This window comes from Miscanthus floridulus, chromosome 8 (assembly GCF_019320115.1).
Source record: "Miscanthus floridulus cultivar M001 chromosome 8, ASM1932011v1, whole genome shotgun sequence".
Classification (NCBI taxonomy): domain Eukaryota; kingdom Viridiplantae; phylum Streptophyta; class Magnoliopsida; order Poales; family Poaceae; genus Miscanthus; species Miscanthus floridulus.
Window position 1 is genome coordinate 113,433,266 of NC_089587.1, and position 27,043 is coordinate 113,460,308.

General features: G+C 44.8%; 2 protein-coding genes across 17 annotated transcripts in view; one reads left to right on the forward strand and one right to left on the reverse strand.

Annotated features, from left to right (window-relative positions):
• On the forward strand, positions 1 to 26,354 carry LOC136477175 (MADS-box transcription factor 23-like). The gene is made up of 7 exons (XM_066475238.1): positions 1 to 182; positions 3,957 to 4,035; positions 24,479 to 24,540; positions 25,154 to 25,253; positions 25,341 to 25,382; positions 25,465 to 25,548; positions 25,665 to 26,354. Exons 1-7 carry the CDS (start codon positions 1 to 3, stop codon positions 25,803 to 25,805), a joined length of 690 nt encoding a protein of 229 aa, XP_066331335.1. The 3' UTR covers positions 25,806 to 26,354.
• The window catches only part of LOC136477176 (uncharacterized), a 21,325-nt gene continuing 2,012 nt past the window's right edge, over positions 7,731 to 27,043 (reverse strand). For 2 of the 16 annotated variants that reach the window (XR_010763901.1, XR_010763903.1), the window contains 5 exons: positions 19,772 to 20,606; positions 10,913 to 10,982; positions 10,763 to 10,843; positions 9,349 to 10,676; positions 8,564 to 8,966 (listed from right to left, as the gene is read on the reverse strand). Coding sequence is in view for 2 of the 16 variants with exons in the window: in XM_066475239.1 (XP_066331336.1) it covers positions 8,890 to 8,966; positions 9,349 to 9,446; positions 9,811 to 9,954; positions 10,530 to 10,549 (339 nt within the window). In the remaining 14 variants the exon portion in view is untranslated. Of the gene's footprint in view, positions 8,468 to 8,563; positions 10,677 to 10,762; positions 10,844 to 10,912; positions 10,983 to 19,771; positions 24,558 to 26,642; positions 26,699 to 27,043 lie in introns of those variants that run through there. The other 14 variants (XR_010763899.1, XM_066475240.1, XM_066475239.1 and 11 more) reach the window with 14 other exon arrangements.

The following is a 27,043-nucleotide window of genomic DNA, read 5'->3' on the forward strand; positions in this document are numbered from 1 at the left end:
ATGGTGAGAGGGAAGATAGAGATCAAGAGGATCGACAACGCGACGAGCCGGCAGGTGACGTTCTCGAAGCGCCGGAGCGGGCTGTTCAAGAAGGCCAAGGAGCTCGCCATCCTTTGCGATGCCGAGGTCGGCCTCGTCGTCTTCTCTAGCACCGGTCGCCTCTATGACTTCGCTAGCACCAGGTTTGATTATTTGCTCCTCCTTGCTAGCTTAATTGATGACTATTTGTTAGATCTACTAACGACTAAGTACTTAATACATATATGAAACATACAGCCTATATACTCAAGCACCGATGAAGTATTTTTTTACTTCGGTTATTAGGGCAGGAGAGAGAGAGAGAGAGATGCAGGTGGCATAGAATTTTGATACCTCGTACCTAGTACCAACTTTTACGGGGAGTATGTTAATTTGCTAGTAATCTAGTATACCTCTTGGAAAGTAAAAAACAAAAACAAATGGATGGATTGCACTGTTTTATTTGTTACCTTATAGCTTTGTAAGATTTTACTTTCAAGCTTTGTGTGGTAAACTGAACCGACGGGTGGATTCAGGTTTTCCAAAACATTATAGTTGTGGTTGCACATATATATATTTGGCCAAATAACCTTCTCTATCAATATATGCCCGGCATGCTCTTGTCGATAGCTTTTTGAAAAAAAAAATTTGGCCAAATAAAGTTCAGTCATACGTTGAGTATTTGTAATTTTGCAACCAAATTTTTTTAATTAATTTGGGGATCAAATTAACATGACAGACTACAGAAGGGAATTATAATATGTAGCTATTGGATGTGTTCCATGTGTCACATGTCCACAATCTTACAACGAATGTTTCCTTTTTAAACGGGAAGTATTTGAATGATGTTCCAGACATGAATTTTTTGCTTTTCCTCCCTTTTCCTTTTTATTATTTTATAACTTCTCATAATTTTACAGTATTTTTATTCTTAACATAGAATGATGAGTTTCAACTCTAGTGAATTAGTTTTACATGGAGTAAAATGAGTAGATGTATATTTCTTTTTTTTCTTGAATTTCTATATATGTTGATATCGTGCCTAGCTATATAAACCAAAACTGAATGGACGATTACACCCGAGATATTACTTTCACTATGTCTCCCCAAGTGCAATATGATTATTCTTCGGTCCTTACTTGATAATGTGAAAATGATTTTAGTGCGCTAGCTAGCTCAGCGCATACCAACATATATAAAGAAAAGTCTGACCATACATGCATGGTACGGTACTTCATAAGTACGTTATTATACTAGAGAACTTATACATTGCTTGAAAATAATAATAGGCGTTCATTAGTCTAAACCTAATGGTTAAAAGTAGAGAGATACCTTCCTCCTGCACTCCATCGAGCACTAGGCGGATGGGTGCAGCGACCCACCCTTTCTATCTGTTCTCTTCTACACAAAGGGGATTAAGTTACATTATTTACTAGACTAACCTTTAATCACAATTAATTAGTTCATTTTAAGATCAACAATTGATAAAATTTCTATAGGGGTGGTTCCTCCCAGGCACCGTAACATATATCTCTTATACCTATATTATAGCCTTACATTAAAAATTATGCTTTTAGTGATATAAGAATTGGCATTTTAACAAGTAATAAATACTATTGGCGTATAACCCTTTTCTTATTTTTAGTACATTATATAGTACAAACACAAACTTACTGGTCAAATTTTCATGTAGCTTAATTTAAATGTTAATCAGGTGTGGCTAGAAATTAAACCGGCTTCCACTTTTTTTACTTCACTTGATATGACGTGTTAATTTATAATATACAAGGTATTCAGATTGCTCATATGTTAGAACGTACATGATAATATTTGCGAGCCCTAGCCATAAGATGATAGTTCGAGGGTCAAACTACCCAAAACCTAATTCTACATAAGATAAGCGAAAACCATTCATATTTCCACTACATGATTTTTGCACACAGTTCAAAGTTTTTCAAGAAAATGGAGTACAACACTCAACAGAAGTTTTGCTTCGTAGATGGCTATTTTCCACTATGAAGACGACCCAATATCAATGCAATAGTGACAATGAATCAAAACTTAAAAAGTTGGTGATTTGGAAAGAAATAAACTGATATTTTTGTCTATAGAAACGTAGCCACCTTTTGTGAGGTAAGTCTAAGACCTGGCACGTGCAGTACCAAGAGATTTGGGTTATGTATGACCTTTAAAAGCCAGAAATTAACTTCATCATCTAAAAACATAGAAAGACATTTCTTAATTTATTATGTTGTTTATCCAATATATATATGCCAGCTACACTTACACTAGTACAAAACTGATTTTTACACGGGCGCCTCCTATTTCTTTAAGGACGGATTACTTAGCAAACCATTTTTAACTATCGTCGAGGGTACTATAGCTTACAAACTGACACTGAAAATATATTTTTCATGGACAGTTTTGTTAACTTAACCATCACGGAAAATATATTTGTTTTTGGGGGTGACCGGCCAGATTAATAAATCTTATTTTTTGCAACTTCTAAATGATTTTAAAAAAAGTTTGAAAATCATTTTAGAGACAGTTGTAAACCAGCCCTGAAAATGACTTATTTTTTCGATCGATGGCATGGTTTAAAAAGCTAGCTCTAAAAATCGTTTTATATAGTGTTTTACAGCAGTTGCCGTAGTTGTGGCTACTTGATTTGTATCGTAGCCGCTGAGTAGTGCAGCTGTGACAAGCAGCATCCAGCGCTACAGAAGCACTTTCCATCACAGCCATAGAATTTGCATAGTGAAAGGATGCATTCAAATAACTACTCAAAGAAGTATTAAATAATATATTGATTGTTGAGCCATTAGATCCTTTTTGACACATATATATGGGAGATAATCGTTCTCTCCAATAGCCGAAAGTAGCTCAATTTCTTATTAGCCCCGTCTGTAGACCGCAGAAAATTACTGGGAAAATGCACAGTAATTTCGTATGAATCGGGAACCCACGATTTTCAAAAGGCCTTACCAAGTGGTAAAAGATCATGTGCACTGCCTTTTGCTCTCCCTATTGCATGAATATTAATATCATCTAAGAACTTCAAACTGCACGGCAGGCTCATGGATGATAAAAAAAGGTTAAGGGCCTGTTTGAGACAGGAGAATGTAAAACACAAAAATGAGATAAAACAGAGGAATATAAAAAGAATAGAGGTGTCAAACAGAGGATTGGAAAACTAGAAACGAGTGTTTGGAACACACGAACACTAATAGCATCAAAATCTATTGGTTTGTGCTAAACACAGTTGTCTAGATTAAACAGGAGCTAAATACACCTTTACAAAGCGAGATATATCAGTTAAAAAAATTTGAAGTGTCTTGGACGAGCCCACATGCATGGTTGTGCATGCAGGTAGGGAGTATGTAGATTAGTGCGTGAGTGCGCAAGAGCCACAGGAAATATTCCCATGAGCTCAGAGCTCATTTTTTTTCTTTTCTCCAAAACTGCAGGTTTCATTACCTTTCCTTTGGAACGGTTTAGGTCTCTTCCCTTATTCCAAACGTTGCTACATTGAAAAAATCCTATAGAAATTTGATTCCACTGTTCTTCCTACATCTTTCCAATGAACCAAACAGGGCCTAAAATGGTAGGAAAGAAACATATCATTCTTGTGTTGATAAACTTTGTAATAAGTTTGGTCTGATTCCTCTTTCGAGGGGATGAAACCGGATGTTTAATTTCATATCTAAAAAGACACATTCCTGCCTTATCTTTTTATTATTGGCCTACATTGATAAACTTTAGACAGGTACATTACTCCCACTACATAAGGGTGTCATTTTGTTATGTCCTACGGACAGCAGGCTCACAACTGTGTTATTTTCTGGGTCCTATATTAGTTGTTATCTCTATTTTATATTGCGGCAAATTTGTGATTGATGTGACTAATTCTAACAGAAAAAATTATTTTTATCGACCAGCATGAAATCTGTGATTGAAAGATACAGAGAGGCAAGAGAGGAGCACCATCAGACTATGAGCGCAAGTGCTGAGGCCAAGGTATGATATGAACTTAATTTGTATTCTCTTATCTTAGTACTATATATGAAGTAGCATTATAGACCTCCTAATGTACCATGTACGGCACACCCCATCAGGCAGTGATGATACTTCTAGAGTTTTTTGCGTGGAGAGATTCTTGGCCAATCCGCTTTTTCTCTTCCTTTTTTCCTTGAAACTGTGTCAATCCTAATTTCCTCTATAAACTGCAGTAGAAATCCGCGTGCAAGTTATTGGCTTGAATGTTAAGATTTTTTGCACTGTATGAAAACTTGCAAGAAAGGAAGGCCCATAATCCTAATAAAATACAAACCAACTTTAAAGTCACTGGGCCAGGCCATGATCTTTCTGATAACCAAGGCCCACTGAGCATTACCGAACCTTATGATTTTCCCACAGCGGTACCCTTGCATGGGGCTAGATGTGATATTACATTTGTATAATTATAATTAATATAAAAAGTCCAACCCACTTTCTAAAAAAAAAAGAATCCAGATTCATCAGCATTATTATGATGTCCAAGCACTTCTACGTCAGCCACTATCGATCGAGCATGCAACACAATAATTAAGATGCTTGCGTTGGGTAACTCCAATCCGATGTGCCCTGTGCGCAACATTTGGTACAATGTATATGGTACATTACTACAGAGAGTTTGGGATTGATGCAGGAATGGAACATATATTGTTTAGCAAGGCTAATTTGGAAAGGGGAAGGCACACCCAGGGATGGAAAACCCTTTATGAAAAACTAAATTGTTATTCAGATTATTTTCCCATGGATGTTCCACCCTAAAAAAAGTCGGGGATACCAAGAAGATTTGAGCTTCCAAATTAGCCCTCAGGGCTTGCTTTTACTACTACACAAACGATTTGTAGCAACAGCACCCTTTTTTTGTAGGGGTGGCTCCATCACCAGCCGCCCTTACAGTGGACGTGCTTGGGTCCCACTAAACCAGCCGCCTCTACAAATCGAACAGTAGGCCTTACAAATGGGACGATTTGTAGGAGTGGCTCACTCACCAACCGCCTCTACTGTTTGATTTGTAGGGGCGGCTCAATCACCAGCCGCCCCTACAAATTCCCGTTGTATAAAGGCTGCAACCCCTTCTTCTTCTTTGGGTCACTCACTCCAACCCGAGAAAAAAGGTTGAGAGACCTTGGGCACCTTCCAAAAATTGCTCTACTAAGCGGGAGGTTTTGGTCTCAAATCCTTTAGTGGAGAAGTTGTAGAAGGTAAGAAAATGCTATTCCAAATATTTTTTGAAGTTTTAATGGTTGGTTAGTGAGTAATTAGAGTTTTGTTTTTCTCTCTCTTCTATGGTGCTTGAGCCATGTAGGAGGCAAATTAGACCAAAGTTTTAAAGGTTCTAGGGTACATTAATTAGTGGAATAAGATTATACCTTTATTTAGTGGCTTTTGCTTGATTTTAGTAGACTATTAGTTAGTTTTATCCATGTTTCATGTAGATCTAGAGCTAGGGTTTTGTTTTTTTATTATTAATTATATTTTTGTGATTTTTTTTGATGAAATGGGATTAACTTTGCATTAAGGATGGTGGGTAAAATATTAATTGTTGCTAATTGTTGTTTTTAAAATTGTTTATTGTAACTAAGAAATATATATTTTTAATTAGTTATGGCTAAATAGGTCATTTAATCAAGGTTTTGGGAAAATATACTAAATAGAAACAAAAAACTGCAAATATAAATCGGTAAGACGGTTGAAACGTTTCAACAGTCTTACCAATTTGGGTTGGAAATTCCCCATGATATTACACTATTTTTGCCAATATTCCCACACATGGTCTTAGTATTTGAACCTATCATTTTACATGTGCATGAACTTGTATTAGCAGTAAAGCATATTTGTTAGTTTAAAGAAAAAAAGTGAAGTACGTTTAAAGACTTAGCTTATCATTCCTATTTATGGTACTGTAAAAACAAAACAAAAAATTACTATGCATCATCGAATTGCCTACTGATATCGACGTGCTGTAATATCAATGCCGTAATCGTTTCTGACTAAATTTCGTTTAAGTAAAAAAAGAAATGAAAACAGACCTCCTCCGACTGTACGTTTTCATCCCTGACTAGTCACAAACAAACTACTTTAATCACAGTATAAGGTGTCAAGTGTATGCAACCAAAGTTTTAACACTTTGAAACCACTTTTCATGATAAATCTAGAAGTTTTGTTTCCGTAAGTCCATTATTCAAAAGATCTATGATCAAACTAAAACATGTTGAATGCACGCAACAAAATGTCGTGTATGTTAAAATAACACCATCTAAACACAGTGCAACTAGCAATATTAGCTTGCACAGGGCACACCAACTTTCTTGGCTACTAGTGATAGTGGTGCGCCCCTGCACGAGTTAGCACCATAAATACTGTGACGTTTAATACTTGATAAAAGAAAGAAAACCAAATGCAAACGGATAAAAGCGGAGAACACTTGGGGGTGATAGTCCACCTTAACAGAAGAAGCCGTGTCATAAGTGGCATAATTTCCAAGCCACGATGGTTAAGTACACCATATTTTGCGCGCGCCCATGCACACACAGAGCCACTCAAACTTCTTTTGTTGTTTTGGTTCATAGTAGCAATTGCATGTGTAAATATCAATGTAAAGAAAATGATGGAATATGTATCAATATAATAAATAAAGAGAACAATGGAATATGCAGTATTAGGAGTGTGAATGACTAATCGTTCTGGATTCAACGCGCATGCTTCGGATAGATGTCATGTTTACCATTTTGGAAAAGGCACAGTCGATTTTGAATACTAATATTATATATCTAACAAACTAATTGTCACTCTCAATTTAAAATCCACTCAATCCAAATCAATAGAAGGTAGAGTTTCCCACGCAGTAATGTTGCACAAACATAGCCACACAACATACCAGTGTGATATGGGTATTATACAAAGCATATATTCTTAGAGGTGAAGATGCATTTATTTAGTAGGACAGGAGTAATGATTTAGGATAAGATACAATGTTAACGAAACAAGCGACATAGAACTACATATATAGAAGGGAGATACTGGCGCCCGGACGTCGGGCACAGCTTCAAATACTGGACACTCAGCTCGCACGGCCCACACACGGTCTAGTCGTGGTTGTGGGCGACGTCACTGCACCGGCCTCCCCTCCCTGTTCGCGCACGACCGCATGAGTCCTGACCCGCAGGCGCCAGTCGCAACCGAACCACTAGCGCGGGGCCTAGCATGGTCTGCATGTCACACCTCTGGGTCCCAGACACCTGTCCCGCCTCTGGATGCGTGCCGCAGATGCATCTGTTGGCCTCATGCCCTCGCACGGTCACCCACGGCGGTGCCTTAGCAGGTGCAGGCAACTGCGGCAGGTGGGTCCATTGCAACATGTATAACACTAGATCTATTTTTGCAACATCCAGATCAAACACTTGCAACGTACGTCCGAAACAGCTGATACACTTGTAACGTACATCTAAAACACTTGCAAACAGCTAAAAAATATTTGAAAACATGTGTGTAGCAATTGCAAAACATATGCAACATCCAGATGAAACACTTACAACATATGTATAAAACACCTGAAACATTCGCTTGCAACATGCATGTATATACAACATCCAGATCTACTTTTGCAACATCCAGATGAAACACTTGAAACATACGTCTGAAACACATAAAACATACACTTGAAGCATACGTATATAGCCATTGCAACATGTGCAACATCCCGATCTACTTTTACAACATCGATATAAAACGCTTGCAACATACTTTTGAAACACTTGAAACATACGGTTACAACATGCACTTTTATCGCAAAAACATCTCCTTGTTGCTTCAACAAATGGAGGCTCGTTGGCGCATGGAGGTCACCAGTTTGCTCGTCGGTGGCGACGACATGAAGCTGGGCAGCGGTGCACATAGGGCCGAGTGGGGGTGGCACAGGCGACGGTGGCATATAGGTCAGGTGGGCGACGCGTGGAGGTCGCCGGTGTGCTCACCGGCAACGTAGACCTCGATGGCATAAAGAGCGGGTGGGGAGCCGCAGGGTGCAGACTCGTCCATACATACGGAGGCCTTCCATGGGAGGAAACGGAGGTGGGTGGGTATCACCTGGGAGCAAAGCACGGATGCTAGAAGACATGTGGGTGGATGCAACGCAAGGAGCGAGCAAGGAAAGGAGGATATGCATGCGTCCGACGAGCAGGGAGTGAGGAGTTTTTTTTAACTCAGGAATAGGGAGTTAGCGGTGGATGAGGCGTCCGACAGAAAGATAACCGTCCGGACGCCATAATCCTAGCTTTCCGTATTATAGAAACTTCATGAGCTGAATGATTGTGTTGTGACAAGGGTAGTTTCTTCTACTTCCATGCTCTAGTTGTCATAGCTGCCGGCTGATTCTCAGTTATCGTAGACTGGGCATGAGCTTGAAGAAAAATAAAGTTTTAGCTGACAGAAAAAACGATCTGTAGATCGAGGCTGACTTTTTCTCAACATAGATACTTACGGTAAGTTAGCAAAGGACACTCATATTGATGGCAATGCAATTACGAAAACAAGAATCAGTCAAATAGAACTTTATTGGTTTACATGTATAGCTAGTACTATTGTATTAAGAACCCTAAAATTCCCATTGTCCATGGCATCAAGATATAAGAACCAGGAAGGTCATAGGACTGAATCATTTCACTGATAGGACATGAAATTAGTCCTTCAGCTACGATGAAGCAAAGCATGGGGAAGGAGCCTTGAGCAGCAGCAGCATTCAGTGGATCCATGCTTAGAAAACTACGGCTGCTTCTGTCTTTGTGTGCTTACCTTTCATTGATCACAGCCACAAATGGTGAGCTACAAAAAATGCTCCAACCTCTGCAACAGAACCACCTCTTTTTTCTTGTTATAAATGTAATGGAACAGAGCTTCACCTGCAACACAATCCGTCAGATGCCTTTCTTGTGGAAAAAATGGAGCATGCATGCAGCACCACAATAGTGGTAATAATGGTTGACAAACAAAAACTAAAACTTTCAGTTGAGAAACATATAAAAATACCGATGTAGGATGACTGTAATATGATACTGGTGTGAATAAGCATTATTGATTATACCTTAAGTTACATGGAAGCCTCCTGGAATGAGGAAATTTTCCATTTTTGGTAATTGTAAATTAAGGAAAATGAGTCTTGTAGGCTACATTACAGTTCATACACCTTTTTTCTTCGCTAATTTGCCTAATTGCATGTAATATGTGAATTTCCAGGCAACTACTACAGAATATACTATAGCTTAGGTAAGAAAACAGGCATACCATCTATGCATCTATTGTCCAACAGCTTCACATTTGGCAAGTTAGAACTGCTCAAAGAGCCATGCACTGTGTAGCAGTGGAAGCTGCCATAACCTTGGCTGAAAGCAAAGGGTTATAGATAGAAACAATTCAAACTCCAAAGAATGAAGAATTTCTTTTGTCTGTCATCTAGCATGCTTTGTTTAAAGAGAGGAGCCAACTGCCAACCCTTTTCTTTGAAAATCGTTAAGCACTGGAACTATAATTCAAGAAAAAAAAAGTAACTATATTGCCTCCAACTTGCAAGCGCTGCAGATTATGCACCATAAAAGAACAGTCAGTTCATTATAAAGCAATGATTGAAAAACCACAACGCTAGTAAAAATGAGAAAGCAGATATGAGCATCATTTAAGGATACAGAGTCAATAGGAAACACTTTTTACATAACCACTAATACCACAGGCAGAGCAAAGATGCAGTACCAGAATTTTTTACAATGTTGTTCGGAAAAGCATCCTAGCAATAGTGCAGTATGCCCAAGCAAACAACCATGATCTGAAGAAAGACCTCTGGATTTTCCAATGAGCTTGCTGTCCCAAGCGGAAAGAGCAATGAAGTCATCAACCCTCCAAAAAAAAAGTAAAACACAGAAATTGGCAAAAACATGTAAAGAAAACATGAAGCCGACGTCCCATTTTCTATTGTAAAAGAGCACACGTGCAAATGGGAAAAAATAGAGACACACATTAAGCAACCGCTAGATCGACGAATCGGGAAGCAGAAACTATAGCGCTAAAATTACCATCAGCCAACACCATGTCAGAGGTCTCTTTGGCAACCTAAAACACTAGAGATTTGTTTAAAAAACACTTCAAATTATAGCATGACAAAGTAAGAGTTTTGCAGATAAATCTTATGCGGGCACAACATATAAATTCATGTCTTGTAAAGTCAATGCTGTTAAGCAGTGTGTGTTGGCTACATGAAAAGCAGCAAACATAAGAAGCAGTCATTCTGTGGTGGCCTACACCACTTTCGATGAAAGCAGTCCTTGGAATTGAATTGTCTAAAAATAATAAGTGTACAGGCTTCCTCAAGCAGAAATGATACAGCGACTCATAAGGCCCATAGCTCTATGTCCAGGAAACTAAAAAGAAGTGATTTGAGGTGAACCTAATAAGATGGAAAACTAAGTATTTACCTCAGTCCAGCAATGCCCATAGCTATACAAATGAAACGCAGTTTAGCAGAAGGACACTAAGCACCGGCCACATCTCACATGGGCATTCCACCGAACACAAGCTACTCTGCTAGCCACTTTCCAAGGAGAGCACCCTATGCCTTGTAACTAAATATAAGACACATCAGTAAGAAGGAAGTCACCATATGTGAACCCTGTAATGTATTGTGGTATGTGAGAAAATTGTCACTCACTCAATGATCCAAACTCCACCAGCTACAAATGCCACAACTGGGCTGGATTTGTTGTTATCTCTGGGTATGTACAAATCCAACCTGCATATTATCTCTGTTACATATGCTCCAGCATGCTATACCATGTGACTTTCTTTAATCTTTACTTACCTATTTCTTAGTTGTTCTGCATAGACTACGCCTCCAAAAACCTGACTTGAAAAGAAACAGTAGTACCCAACTGGAAACAAAAAGGGGGTATAAATATTAGTTACTGGAATATGTTATGCTAACCATATTTCAGCGCCACATACCAACATAAGGAAAAAAAAATGTTTACGAAGCAAATGTTGAAAATGCCAAAAAAAAAAGGTGGCGGCAAAGAATATGTAAGCATGATATTTCAAGATATCCAAAAGCTAAATCTCTTATTGCACACCTTCTATGAAATCAGGCATGAGTAAAACTGCATATACAAGGAGTGCAATAAGCAGCGATATCCAGCAATACATCTATTTTACACAAATAAAAAACTATTTTGGAAACATTAAAATGCTGCAGATAAAAGATTTCATAAAGACATGAGCATATACATTTGCCCCTGCTATAACCTGAACTCTAGAACAATTTGTTTGTTCTCATCAGCACAGCCCAACATGGCAACAGTTAACCGTATCTCCTACAACTAAAAAGAACAAAGTGTGGACATTTTTTGGTGCGACATTTATTTTGGTTCGTCCGTCTGCCCACGCCTGCGATCCCACGACATCTTAATTACTGATTGATCGTGTCATTCTCCTTGATTGAATATTGCCTGTCATGTGATAGATGAATCACGGCAAAATAGGAAGTAGAAAATTATTGTGCTATCCATATACACATTGCATGTTTGCATGCACCAGCATACATGGCAACGAGCAAAAGTAAAGAGAATTAACACAGAAGGAAAGAGAATTAAGACAAAAGGAACCTCTTTGCATTTCTGAGAACCTTAGCCAAATCTGCCTACATTTAATTACTTCCCATCTTTGCATTTGCAAAAGGGACAGCTTTTTTCCTCCTTTCATTTGGTTTCACGCTCACGTGTTCCATCGCCCTCGCTTGCTGTTTCTTGCGTGAACCATAGTTGATGTCATCTGTCTTCCATGGCTCAGCCTCCCAATCCCAAGAGAAGGTCCCTACCTCTCCCTGACTGGAGATCCGGCCTGCCAGAGGATCTCCTCGAGTCCATCGGGCAGCGTCTCGCGTCAGGCCACTGACGCGGCGTCCTTCCGATCCGCTTGCTCCCCATGAGCGCCGCCGTCCCGTTCGTGACCTTCGGACCGCTCCTGCTGCTCCCGTTCGACCCCAGACTCGGACCGCGTCGGCTTCTACTGCGTCCCGAGAAGAAGGTCTTGTCCAAGACGTTGCCCGACGTGCGCGCCAAGGTGGCGTGCGGCTCCTCGTGTGGGTGGCTGGCGCTCATGGACGAGGCGGCGTCCGTGACACTGCTGAATCCATTCGCCGGTGCCCGTGCCCCCCGCGTTGAGCTCCCGCCAGCAGGCGAACACAGTCGCAGGCGGCGTCCTCATCGAAACGCGTGTCTAGGGTCCACGGCCGGTGGGTCCTCCATCCCACCAACGGACTATGGGGACGCGGATGCCGCAGGCAGAGCCATCAAGCTAGAAGACATGAGGGACGTGTTCTTCCGTGAGATCGTGTTCTCGGCGCCGCCTGACGCTGCCGGCCGCGAGTGCGTGGCCATGGCCATGCTTGGGTGCTCCACGGAGGTCGCGTTCTGCCGGGTTGGAGTCGACAACGCATAGGACGTTGCTCGACACCAAACTGGAGTTCCTCCGTGGGGTCCATCGTCACTGCAAGACAAGTTCTTGACGATCGACTGCACTGGAGAAATCTCCGTCTGCAGCAGCAACGCCGCCGGGCGCTACTCCAACCGCGACGCTGCTGCCATTGCTGTCGCCACCTGCGGGCTCTGCCACCGCAGCTACCTGGAATCAAACGGTGAGCTGCACATTGTGTGTGCCATGGTGAGCACGTTCCACGAGACATAGAGCTTCACCTACAGCAGCGCGATCTACAAGTGCAACCTCCACGACCGTACGCCGAAGTGGTCTAGGGTGAGGGACATCGGTGATCAGACACTTTTCGTGTCTAAACATTTCAATGAAAGCTTCAGTGGAACAAGTGTATCCAAGTACAAGGAGAACAAAATCTACATGTCTAAGCCATTGTATGAGGATCCATACGACTTGGTCCATCGACTGGAGATCGTTGATATTGCTACCGGCGCATCCGAAGTGAAGCCCGTCTAGGAAAAGATGCAGGGTTCCGAGGCTCTAGGTTGGATTCGACCCAATCTCTGGAAGCTTTAGAGTTTGTGAGCCTGCGACGCCGCGCACTCCGTGACTGTGTTAAATTCATAAACTTTGCTTTTTAGATTAAATGTCACTTTAACGTTGGTATTTAATTTAACAGTATTGTTATCTTATCGTGCGATTCGTGTGTTTTTAGTATAAATTGTTAGTTATCTCGTAGCAACGCACGGGAACGCTACCTAGTAAGGCTGAAAAGGCTAATAACCTAAACTGAAAGTTCATTGGCATTTTCTCTCGACACTACAAAGAAAAACAGTCTTGCAAACTCTGTTAGTCGCTGAATTCTCACTCTTGGTAGTAGGAGAATTCTTACTCTCATCGAGAGAGGATGACACTAGGAGTTGGGACAATTTTCTTGTCTATTTCTCACACAAACTCACACAAATGCCATACCAACCTGAGGGGTTGGGGTTACATATTTATAGGCTGCTAGCCAGCCAAGCATATGCCAAGATGCTAGTCTAAGATGCTAATATGCTGTCCTAGCTAAGGTGCTGTCCTCTAGTCTAAGATGCTGTCCTAAAAACAGAAAAACAGCCACAAGGACCATGACCATGTGAGCATCACAGCCCCACAAAGACCAGCCACACATAAGACTTATCCATCATTCTCCCCCTAAGTCTTGTGCGTCGTCTTGTGGGAGAGTTGAACCATCCTGGTCCTGGAGCAGAGCTCAAGGAACTTGATCCTCCCAAGGGGCTTGGTGAGCAGGTCCGCAAGCTGGTCCTTGGTGTTGATGTAGCTCGCCTTAATGCTCCATTCCTCCAAACAGCCTCGGATGAAGTGGTACCTCACCCGGATGTGCTTGCTGCGTTCGTGGAACACGGGGTTCTTTGCCAGGGCCAGAGCGGACTTGCTGTCCACCCTGAGCTCCACCGCTCTAGTGTCTCTGCCGAGGAGATCACCAAGCAGTCGAGCGAGCCAGAGCGCCTGAGTCGAAGCGGTGGAGGCCGCTATGTACTCGGCCTCGCAGCTGGACAGGGCCACCACCTGCTGCTTGACCGACTGCCAGCTAACGAGGCACTTGCCGAGGAAGAAGAGGATCCCGCTCGTGCTCTTGCTGGTGTCGATGTCGCCGGCGTGGTCGCTGTCGCTGTACCCGACGAAGTGTGCCGCCCCAGGGCACCTCGGGTAGTAGAGGCCGTGGTCGAGAGTCCCCGCAACGTAGCGGATGATCCTCTTCACAACCTGTTGGTGCTCCGTCGTCGGTCGCTGCATGAACCGACTAACGTAGCCGACGGAGAATGCCAAGTCCGGCCGTGTGTGGGCGAGGTAGCGAAGGCTCCCCACAAGACGCCGGTACTGCGTAGCGTCCACCTCCTCTGTCGTGCTGTCGCGGCTCAGCTTCAGCCTCTCCTCCATCGGAGTGAGAGCTGGGTTGCAGTCGGTGAGCCCAGCTAGCTCAACGACGCGCTTGGCGTAGGCGGTCTGTCGAAGCGTGATCCCAGAGTCATCCTGGTGCACCTCGATTCCCAGGTAGAAGGAGAGAGGCCCCAGGTTACTCATCTGGAAGGTGGCCTTCATCTTTTCCTTGAATGCCGCCACCTCCGCATCCTTGGTGCCGGTGATCACCAAGTCGTCGACGTAGACACCCACCAGCAGGGCATTTTCTCCATTGCCCCGTCGGTAGATGGCCGCCTCGTGCGGGCTTTGCTCGAAGCCCATCCCCTTTAGCGTGGAATCCAGCTTGGCATTCCACGCCCTCGGTGCCTGCCGCAAGCCATAGAGGGCCTTGCGCAGGCGGAGCACCTTGCCCTCCTTGCCCGGGATCGCAAATCCCGGCGGCTGGTGCACGTAGACCTCCTCCTTCAAGTCGCCGTTAAGGAACGCCGACTTGACGTCCATGTGATGAACACGCCAGCCCTCCTGGGCAGCTAGCGCAAGGAGTCGCACGGACTCCATCCGTGCCACGGGAGCAAAGGCGTCGTCGAAGTCGACCCCCTCCTGCTGCACGAAACCTCGTGCCACCAAGCGAGCCTTGTGCTTGACGATGGCACCGGCTTCATCCCTCTTCAGCTTGTACACCCACTTAAGGGTGATCACGCGATGACCACGAGGAAGGTCAGCAAGCTCCCAGGTGCGGTTCTTCTCAACCGCATCCATCTCCAACTGCATCGCGGCGCGCCATGCCGCGTGTCTCTCGGCCTCTGCGAACGACCGAGGCTCGCCGTCGTCACACGCAAGGTGCAACTGCGCCTCCAGGTCCTCCAGGTCGTGAGGCACCAGTCCCGGCACCAACTGGTCGCCGAGAAGGTTCTCCATCGTACGGTACCGCAATGGCTCGCCGTCGTGGTACGCGTCGATGCGCTCCTCGTCGTGAGAGAGCGGAGTAGCGAGCTCAACCGAGCTGTGCTCGACACGAGCTGGTGTTGGAGTAGACGTGCCCGGAGAGGTGCCTGTCGGTGCTGGAGTGCGTGGCGTTGCCGGCTGTGGTGAAGCCGGCGAAGAACTCATCGCAGCCGAGGTCCTGGCTGGAGAGCGTGGAGCTGTCGGAGTAGCAGGCGCCGGGGTCGGTAGAGGCTCGGGGACTGGGGTAGACGCGCTTGCCGAAGAAGAGCTGCCTACTCCCCCAGCTCCCTCGAAGTGGACGTACTCGACAGTGAAGTCGTCGTACGTCGGAGCCGAGCCATCGTCCACCGCCTTGTCCCACGCCCATCCTCGCCCTTCGTCGAACACAACGTCGCGCGCCGTGCGCACACGCTGTGTCTTCGGGTCGAGGATGCGGTAGGCCTTCAAGCCCTCCGCGTAGCCGATGAACACTCCCGGAGTGCTCCTGTCGTCGAGCTTGCTGATGTGGCCAAGCTCCTTGGCGAACGCGAGGCAGCCGAAGACCCGCAAGTGGGAGACCGCCGGCTTGCGCCCATGCCAAGCCTCGTACGGCATCCTGCCGTCGAGCGCCTTGGTAGGCGAGCGGTTGAGGATGTAGACGGCCGTCACCACCGCCTCTCCCCAGAAGACAGCCGGCATCCCCCTCTGCTTGAGGAGGGCCCGAGCCATCCCCACAACCGTCTGGTTGCGCCGCTCGACGACGCCGTTCTGCTGCGGGCTGTACGGCGCGGAGTAGTGGCGCTGAATGCCCTCGTCAGCGCAGTACGACGCGAATTCAGCCGCCGTGAATTCGCCGCCGTTGTCGGTGCGCAGCACGCGCAGCTTGCGGCCGCACTCCGCCTCCGCAGCAGCTTGCGCGCGTCTGATGGCGTCCGCAGCCTCTCCCTTGCTGCCGAGGACCATCACCCACATGTAGCGGGAGAGGTCGTCGACGAGCAGCAGGAAGTAGCGTCGTCCTCCCGGTGTGGCCGGTGTCACCGGGCCACACAAGTCCCCGTGCACGAGCTCGAGCCTCTCCTTGGCTCGAAAGCTCGCCTGCTGGGGAAAAGGGAGTCGCCTCTGCTTCGTCAACACGCAGATGTCGCAGAGCTGCTCCACATGGTCGAGGCACGGCAGGCCTCGCACCATCTCCGTGGCACTGAGCCGCTTCAGGGCCTCAAAGTGAAGGTGCCCGAAACGCTCGTGCCACTGCCACGCCTCGTCGTCCCGATGAGCAGCCAGACAGAGGGGTTGTGCCACCTGCACGTTAAGGACGTAGAGTCGATTTGCGCTTCTGGATACCTTGGCAAGAAGGCGACGACGACGATCCCAAATCCTCATGACTCCGTCCTCAACCACCACACGCGAACCGTTCTCATCCAGCTGTCCCAAGCTGATGATGGAGTTCCTCAACGCGGGGATGTAGTAGACTCCGGTGAGCAGCCTGTGCTCACCAGACACGGCGGTGAAGATGATGGAGCCGACGCCCTTGATCTCCACGCCGGAGGCATCCCCAAACTTGACGGAGCCTCGGACGCTAGAGTCAAGCTCGGTGAAGAACTCCCGTCGACCGGTCATGTGATGGGTGGCGCCGGTGTCGAGGCACCACCCGTCAGTCTTGTCGTTGCCGGAGCTGTCGCCGAGGAGGGCGTGTGCTTTTGGCTCGTCAAGGTGGAGGAGAGCCGCAGCGGCCGGTGCCGCTGGAGGTAGCTCGATGCTGGCATGTGCCATGAACAGAGCCGGCTCCTCCTCGGCCTGTGCGACGTAGGCCTGGCCGCGTCGTGGCTGTCGACAGTCCTTGGCCCAATGGCCAAGCTGGCCGCAGTTGCGGCAGGCGTCGTCTCGTGCCGGCTTGTGCCTGCCGGCGGCGCCGCCCTGGGCGCCTCCGCGGGCATCACCCTCGGCACGTCCTCGCGCCCCGGCCTGGGCGTCTCTGCGCGCCTTGCGTGGCCTGCCACGCTTGCGGCCGCCTGTCGCGGAAGAAGGCTCCCCCTTCCTCCGGTCACCTTGGCTGGCAAGCCACTGCTCCCGAGTGAGGAGCTTCCCGCCAGTGGTGATGGGCCCCGAGAGGGACTGTGGCTCATCGTTGTCGACGACCTTGAGGCGACCTATCGCCTCCTCGATCGACATCGTGGAGAGATCCAGCAGAGACTCGATCGAGCGAGCCATCTGCTTGTACTTCTCGGGGACGCAGCGGAAGAGCTTTTCGACAGCTCTCTCCTCGCCGTAAGTGTCATCGCCGAACTGCACCATCTTCTGCAACAGAGTGTTGAGACAGAGCAAAGTCATCAACGTCCTCACCTGGCTTGAAGGCCAGGTTCTCCCACTCCTTGCGAAGTGCTTGCAGTGTGGACTTGCGGGCGCGGTCGCTGCCGATGCGTGCCGCAGCGATGGCGTCCCAAGCCTCCTTGGCAGTCCGCTTGCTGGTAAGCGAGAACTGCATCTCGGGCGGGACTGCAGCGATGAGAGCATCCAGCGCCCGTCGATCTAGGTCGTAGTCGACGTCGCCATACCGGACTGCCTCCCACATGTGCCGCACCTGGAGCTTTACCCTCATCACCGCAGCCCACTCGACGTAGTTGGTCTTGGTGAGGGTAGGCCACCCACCGCCGGGACCGACGTCCCTGACAACAGCCTGGAGTTCGTGGTAAATTAGGTACCGATCCGGGGAGAGAGAGCCACGCTGCCTGTGAAGGCCGCGCTCTCCATCGACCCGTCGGTACCGATCCGGGGAGAGAGAGCCACGCTGCCTGTGAAGGCCGCGCTCTCCATCGACCCCGTCCGCCACTGTTGCCGTGCGCGCCTCCTCCAGGAGCGCCACCGGCGCGTCCGCGCCTGTCTGGGCTGCTGCCGCGCTCGTGGGCGTGCGCGGCTGCCCCAGGAGCGCCACCGCCGTGCGCGCCTCCTCCAGGAGCGCCGCCAGCGCGTCCGCGCCTGTCTGGGCTGCCGCCACGCTCGTGGACGTGCGCGGCTGCCCACTGCGCGCCCGCGCTCGCGCTTGCCTCCCTCTCTAGCAGCTCGAGGTCTGCGTCGGCGGTGTCGTCAGCGGAAATGGAGCTGCCGATGCTGCCGCGCAGAGCCTCGACCTCCGCCGCCGCCGCACGCGCTGCATTCACCGCCGCCGCTGCTTCCGCCTCCGCTCTGGCTGCTGCCAGCTCCGCCGCTGCCAGCCTCGACGCCCTTGCCGCCGCCGCAGCGGTCTCTGCCGCCGCTCGCTCGCGTTCCTCTGCTGCGGCAAGTTCGGCCTCCTGCCGACGCCGCGTGCTCGAGGCGACCGAGCACTGAGACTGCCCTGCGGACATGACGCGCTACCGGGGGCTGCTGCGTGGGGAGAGGGCTGCTTCATACGAGCTGGGAGAGGAGTGAACAGGAGCGGCCGGAGGAGCTGCTGCTGCCAACAGCTGGGGCTGTTGTGGAGCTGGGAGAGAAGATGAGCAAGAGATGCTCGGGCTACAGGATAATACGGCTCCGATACCAGTTGTTAGTCGCTGAATTCTCACTCTTGGTAGTAGGAGAATTCTTACTCTTATCAAGAGAGGATGACACTAGGAGTTGGAGCAATTTTCTTGTCTATTTCTCACACAAGCTCACACAAATGCCATACCAACCTGAGGGGTTGGGGTTACATATTTATAGGCTGCTAGCCAGCCAAGCATATGCCAAGATGCTAGTCTAAGATGCTAGTCTAAGATGCTAATATGCTGTCCTAGCTAAGGTGCTGTCCTCTAGTCTAAGATGTTGTCCTCTAAGATGTTGTCCTCTAGTCTAAGATGCTGTCCTAAAAACAGAAAAACAGCCACAAGGACCATGACCATGTGAGCATCACAGCCCCACAAAGACCAGCCACACATGAGACTTATCCATCAAACTCAAATGCAACAAAATGTTGTGAAAGAATAGTGTACCTAAAAGAACAATGTGTACAAATAGCTTGCCCCTGTATGCTCAAAGTTTTGAAGCAAGGGATGTGTACAGTTTTTACAAATATTAATATAAGGATGTGCACTCTTTTATTTGCATTCTCAGATGATTCAGTGACAAAAATTACATAGTTCATCATATATTCAGAAAGTTCTTTTATAGACTGGCTATCCATTTGCTTCTTTTGTGGTAATCACCAAATGACTGGACTGTAATTAACAAAAAAGGAGTGGCAGGATACTCTATTTGTGCTTTCAATTCTAGACCTTCTTAAACACCAGGCAACATAAATCTCAGATACCATACCAATGTCAAATTCACTTTCATACACCAAACTTATATATGATTTTACATTCCGAACAAAGAATCCATAAATCCATTCCTGCTTTGGCATCCTATTGGCAAAGAGACAAAGGGGAACACATACTTGAACCAGAGCTTGCATGTTGTGCACTCCCTGGCCACAGCCAGAGAAGCTCCCTTCCGCTCACCAGCACCTTAAAAAATGGACAACGCTGGCCAAAAAGTAACAGCAAGAGCATTGTCGACCATCCATGGGCTTTGCTAATTATTCAACGAAAGCATGCTACAAATGATAACCACTTCTGCATTCAAACATAGAGACTTACGGAGTAGTTGAAAGGTACTGAAAAATGAAGCTTTTGTCTGACTTTTTTTATCATATTGAAGTAGCTGAAATGCAGAACCAGACCAACTGGGAAAGGCCAACTAAACTACCAGTCCAATATCTTTCAAGCTAAGATGCGGCCCACCAGCCAGCCGACGCACGCAGCTAGCCATCTGCTCGACACAGTGAGCCCCACCTGCGAGGCCCGCTTGCCTGTGATGCTGCAACCCTGCGTGCTCCCTCACTCTAGCCGCCTGTGCCACCAATGCACCGGTTCCTGGGCCATGACGACCGGCATCCGCCACCGCGCAACCGGCCCCAGGGCCCCTGCGCTGCCACCCCAAAAAGTGATCCCAACCGGTCTACCCACACAACGCCAGCTGCCTCCGCCGTCGTTCGCCCGCCCAGAAGCCAACAGGCGCGCAAAAGAAGATAGACCCAAGCTAGAAGAAAGAGGAGCTAAGATGGAAGGCACACGCACCTGGAATCCGCCTGGACGAAAGCAAAGCGCGTTGGAGTTTCTGCTTCAGGTGGTGCACAGTTTTTTTGGCGACGTGGCCACGGTCATCACTCGTCGAGGCCGCCGGCTCTAAAGACAGTAGATGCTTTGCTTCTCAAGGCCACCCTTGCATAGCTTACGAAGAAAACATGTCACTTGGCTATCATCATTTCACAAATCACAAATAGGATAAAAATGCTATGCGTTGTGATCTGAAACTTGAAGAGCATGTTAATAGGCTGTTAAATTTGCTTATAGTGTCAATGATTATGTGGGCTAAGTTAAACAAACTAACACCTTTTACTACCGTAGCAGAATAAGCTAGCAAAATATCAAAAGCCTCAAGCCTGATTACGCATGAGCATGAACAATCAAATGCCCAAGAAACTAAACTAAGAAATCAGCCACCAATGAAGTATTATTTTCCAATGTAATGTGCATCTCAAGGTTGTTGAATGATGGCTGCAACTGACCGGAAAATGGATAGCAACATCCAAAATTTTGATCACAATTCATTAGATTACATGCATTTTCTGCTGGTATAAACAGATTGTTAACATGTTGATTCAGCCAAACTGAAACACAAACCATAATCAAATTCTCAATTGGATATACAGCTCCATTTTGAGGTGGTAGGCAAGCTCTTAATAAACTAATCAAGCAAAATCCAAACACAGGTCTTGACAGTTCTTAACTAAATGTTGCCTGGATCAGAACATGCTCTGGCCTCCAATATAGGCTTACAGTTACAGAGCTTATCTGCACTGACCCTGGTGGCAACAAGTGTTATCTAACGATATTTGGAGAAATGGAAAAGTAGCTTCTGGATGTTTGTTAATGAACAGATTGAAGCTGAAATTTGGCTTCTGAGAAATAGAGCACCACGTCATACCAATGAATAGCAAGAATGACATCCCTTGCCTTAATCAATTCATAAACAATAATCTGAAATGGTTAAACACTCTAATATCAGAACCAAACAATAATAACAAAGGCTGTCATATATGCAAAAGGGTCCATAGCCTAGTAGTTGACTCCAGCACCTAGATTCAACTCCCCATGGGAGCAAATTTAAGGGTAGTTAAAATAAAACTCCCTTGCTAGCAACCCATAAAATAGTCGCGGGGATTTTTCGGTCGGTTGGAAGACTGAGGTTTCTTATTCCAAACAATACCACAGTGGAAACAATACCCTGGGGGTGGTCTTCCCCATGCTAGCTGATTTTTTCTTCAAGGTTTTCATATATCATCATCGATGTGGCAAATGATTCTGATCACTGCAGCCACTAAGCGCAGTAGAGAAATTATCTAGAGGACATTTAAGTTGGTAAAGAAATATATTTATGTAATTATCAAACTGTCATTTGAAGACACAATTGTAGTCCCTCTTCGTAAAAGTCTAAAAATCATCTAACTTCAGTTGGATTGAAATCAGTACAGCAGAGGCAATTTGCTGATTTGTTTCCTTGACCAAAAGAACTGCATCCAAAACATTTTTGGTGGAGGATATGGTTTCGAGCATAACTTGACAATGTAACAATACAACAAAGAAGTAAAAAACTAGGGACACAGCTGCAACAGAAGAACCATCCAATAAAAAGTTCAGATCTTCTAACTAATAATATGAATCAAATATCTCAACTATTTTCTTTCCACATAAAGTTTCACTTAGACAATACCTGCAAATGTTACATTTGAAAATTTTCATATGCGTAACGCATAAGTGCAAAAAAGCACTTGGAATTAAAACTTGGGTGATTAATAAGTTAACAAGTTCAATGTTCAATATCACTATATATTTTGGTGGTAGCATGTACTACTGAATCAGAGTAAGAAAGATAGTGACTAAATTTACTGTGGTTTAGCTACCATATGTGGTCTGTCTGCCAATAGGTAGTAGCTAAAGACAGGTTTTCTAAGAGGCAGATATCTTGTAAATTGCCTTAAGAGTCATAGGTTTGTAAGGCAACCTATTACACCAATATTGATAGTGTGAGCGCCAAAAGCACATGAAAATTGACTGGCATGTCCTGTCTTTTGATTCTGATCTAGGGATTTAAGCAAAACAACAGGGCCATGAACATCATGGTAATAACTGCAAATGACTCCAACGCTGCATAATGTAGCCGCTATGAAGCATCACCTGCTATATTCATAGACTATGTTGACCCCCAAATAGAAATCACAAAACTGAAACAAACATTTCATAAACTGGTTACCTTTCATCCTCAAGAACTTCTGTTGGACACACACACTGTTGGCTCCAGGTTCTGATCATCTCAACCACAACCAGGATGAAGGTGGTTCTAAACTAGTCAGGTTTAAGTGAAACAAACATTAACCCACAAGCACCAAGCAATGTAACTTTTCCATATCTTTTTCCAAAATAGTACAGGATGGTGTAACTTTACAAAACCACCAATAAAATTAGTTTGAAAAGGTGCAAAATATTTATAACTTAGAACGATATATCTAATATCGCAGTGGCATCTTGGTTCCCTATTTGTTTGAGCTTTTGGCCACTTTTGGACTACTAGCTTTTGGACTTTCCAAAAGCCAAACAGCTCCTAGAAGCCAAAAGCCCAGAAGCTCACTTGCCTTCTCAGAGCTTTTTGGCTTTTGAAAAGTCCAAAAGCTCCTAGGAAGCCCAAACAAACAGGGCTGCATTTTAGACCAACTATTCTCAACTGTGCTGAGCAGTTACTCAAGATGTACAGCACAAATATCATGGGTGTACTAATTCCTATGCTACAGATAACATTTTCACAATTGTCTCATTTTATATGCCATAACATTTTCAGGATGCAACACTCCATTTGAGTTCATGTTAGATGGTAACATTTTCTCATGTTTATAAGTGAATAAACTTGAATAAAATGGTACCTACAACATGTTTAAAGGAGCAATGAAAGTTCAGATCAAGTTATCTTGTGAGCAAACATATTTTGATAAGATCAAGTTATCTTGTGAGCAAACATATTTTGATAAGTAAACAAGGATGATAAATACATTACCACAAACAAATTTGTGTTAGAGCATCTCCAGCAGGGCCCCTACTTGGGCCCCTATACTACTTTTGGGAGCTGGATGGCAAAAAACCCACTGTAGCAGGACCCTACTCAGGCTCCCAAAAGTAAAAGGCCCTCAAATTCTCCCCTCAACCCCCCTCATTCCTAGGGACTCTGGAGGTGGCCTCTACTTTTTTTTTCTTTCCCACCATTCCTCTCCTGCTTCAGTGCAGATCCCACCTGCGCCCGCAAGCAAAGAGCAAGACCCCGGTCCCCTATCCCTGCCAAGCCCCTCCCCACCACGGGTGCCCCTCCCTGCCACAGGCGCCTCTCCCAGTCACCGAGCCCCTCACCGCCGCCGAACGTCTCCCCACCAAGCCACTACCTGTACATCGATGGAAGGCGGGAGAAAAAGAAAAGAAAACACATGCCACAGATAGAAGGGTCCCAATTGTCATAGAAAAGTAGGGGCTCAAAATTGAGGGTTGTTGCTAGAGTTGGAGCAGAAATTTGAGGGCTGGAAAAGTAAGGGTGGCCCTCAAATTCAAAGTAGGGGCCAGGTTCGAGAAAAAAAGTTCGAGAGATTTAGGGGGCCAGTGCTGGATATGCTCTTACTGCATAAACACTTAAACAGTTACACAATATCCAAAGACCTAATTGTTCTTGAACCATATTTTTTCTAGTATGTGAAGGAGAGAATTTCTCTTGAACCATTAATAATTTCCAAACCAAAGATGCCTTCATACGAGCTTATAGCTCACAAAAATGATATTGTGTTTACATGTCCCTGTAGGATCTGATTGCTTGTTGCATTCTTATTTTCTTTCATATTTTGGCTCTTGTTTGGTACTTCGGTTTCAACTCTACTAAAACCCAACTTCCTTTGAAGCAAAAGGTTGTGCTCTTTTTGTTGTAGTTGTAATCCTATGCTAAAGTAGAGATCATTTGGTTGTCCAGTCACTCTCATTTATGTTAGTTGAAAGCTTTTCCATCTTACTAGCTCTGGCAAAGGGAGGCAGGAAGCTTGAGGCAGCAACTGCATAACTTGCAAGAGCACCATCGGTACGACCTCAACCAACCTACAATAAATATTTCAAATCATTATGAGAAAAAGACTGTTTCTACTGCAATTATTTTTTTCCTAGTATGCTAACAGTACTATCATAGCAGAGATATTGTACTTACATCAGAGGAAACAAACACTACTAGAAAGAGAAATTGTAATTTTATTTCATGCTCATACATAGAATCAATGGGAACAAGGTCCTAAAAAATAAAGATCGATACGAATTAAGAACAAATTCTCAGCACATGATGATGAATTGCAAGATGCAATTGGTTCAATGTTCTATGTGTATTTATTAATGCTATGCACAGGAAGTTTGAAGTCACCAACACAAAGTTAAACCTTATACAGTATGGCTCCAAAACTTTCAGAAACAGTAATAAGCAACAATCTGCTTCATTATTCTATTTGATTAAGTGCGTGTCCTTACTCCTCCCACAAAGGAAGTTATGTTATGTGTTGGTTAATTCAACTGACACTTTGGCTACAAAAATGGTACTTTATTTTAATGTTCTCTCTTAAACGTGAAATCGAATCATACATTAGTACAATAACATGTGCATTTTCAGAAAAGCACAAGCTAATGTTCTATACAATTTTTCACTGCAGGCAGTTGTTGGGTCAGCAGCTTTCTGGCCTGGACGTAAGAGATTTGCAGAATTTAGAGAATAAGCTGGAGTCGAGCCTAAGAAATATTCATCTGAAGAAGGTTGCATTACAGATTCTTTAGTCGCCATCACATACTTAACAACAAAGATACCAGTTGCTACTTTGTTTACTAACTTTCAATCTGCAGGACCAACTTATTTTTGATCAGATTCAAGAATTAAACAGGAAGGTTTGTACACACAACTTATTCAAAACTGCTAACATATTCTAGGGTCTCGCTTGACTACACAAACTTCTTATTTGAATTATAGGGAAGCCTCATGCACCAGGAAAACATAGAACTATACAACAAAGTCAACCTTCTTCATCAAGAGAACATTGAATTACGGAGAAAGGTATATGCATCTGGAAATAGTTAGCCAAAAAAGGGTGCAATTAGTAGAACTCATCTTTTATTCCACATGTCAAGTGTATGTGAATCACAAAACATCATTTCTTTTTCATTTTTCAGGTGTACGGACAAGGAGTAAATGAGCATCCAACAAGTACTACAGTTAGAGACAGTATTCTGAATACAGAGAATGAAGATGTTCCGATCAATCTTGAGCTGAGTGTGCAAAGGGACAAGTCAGAAACACCAAGTATAGGGTGAGATTTTTGTCCAAACTTCAGGACAATTCAGAGTCAGTAAACCAGATGATTTAAGAAAGATCACTGAAAGTGCCATAAGACTTCAATGCAGTGAGAGTTGGTTGAATTGCAAGACCTAACAACTAAAGTTTAAGCTGCTAGGTGCGATTCTTCTGTATGAAGAAAAATGTTGATTATAATTTAGCTTTTCATATAAGCTTGCCATGTATGCCCTTGTAAATTGTACTCTAAATTATAAGTTGTCTTGGCTTTTCTAGGTACATAGCTTTTGCTATGCACCTAGATATATGCTATCTCTTGATCCAAAACAACTTATAATTTGGAACGGAGGGAGTAACTTCAAAAGATGTTAACAAGTTAAATATTGGATGATCTTCTACCATTAGAACTTAATAGAAAACAATTCCTTTTGAACTCAAAATGAAAACGTGTATAGGTAGAGAATAATACAGAGAATTTTGGTAAAATGACAACTTTAAACTTCAAACCAGAGCAGACCAATGTCCACTGTCCTATGACAAAACAGATACATCCAAATGCACAGTTGGTCTCAAAACTGAGCTATTGAACAAATAAAATGCTTTGTACTCTAAGCACGAGACCTGCTTAGGGTGGAACCCCAAGTAAGCAGGCATTGCAACTATACCCTTTAACCACATTCATTGTAATTTGTAGTATTCTACGAAAAAATCAAACCTAGTACAATTATGACATCATAGTGCATATAATAACCAGTTAGGCCAACCAAGAACATTGATCCAATCTGTATCAATCTATCAATCGCTGTGGGAATAACAAAAGATAAATGATATTTCTCATAATACAGAAGAACACTTACAAGCTCTTGCAAGCTATGCAGTTGTTGTCTCGAGCTTGCTGCCCCCAAATGCATATCTAATTAAAATAATTGAAGGTTAGTAAAATCAACTTATGCAAGGTATAAACGTACTTATAGTGTATTTTTAATTTTTATTAAAACTTGAGGATCATCATAATATTGACAAATGACAATGTAAGAAGATTATATATCACTGCAGAGCCATGTGCATATATTAGAACTTTTGTTAGGCAAATTACTGGCAGACAACAGAAAAAGAAGCTCACAAGTCACAGGTGGCACAAAACGTGCATCCCGCATGGTGAATGGTGAAAATGCAGTGGAATTAAGTGGCACTGGCAGCAACATGCAGAAATGGGCATTGACATCAATGTGTGTAGTCAGACATGAGGCACAGATGA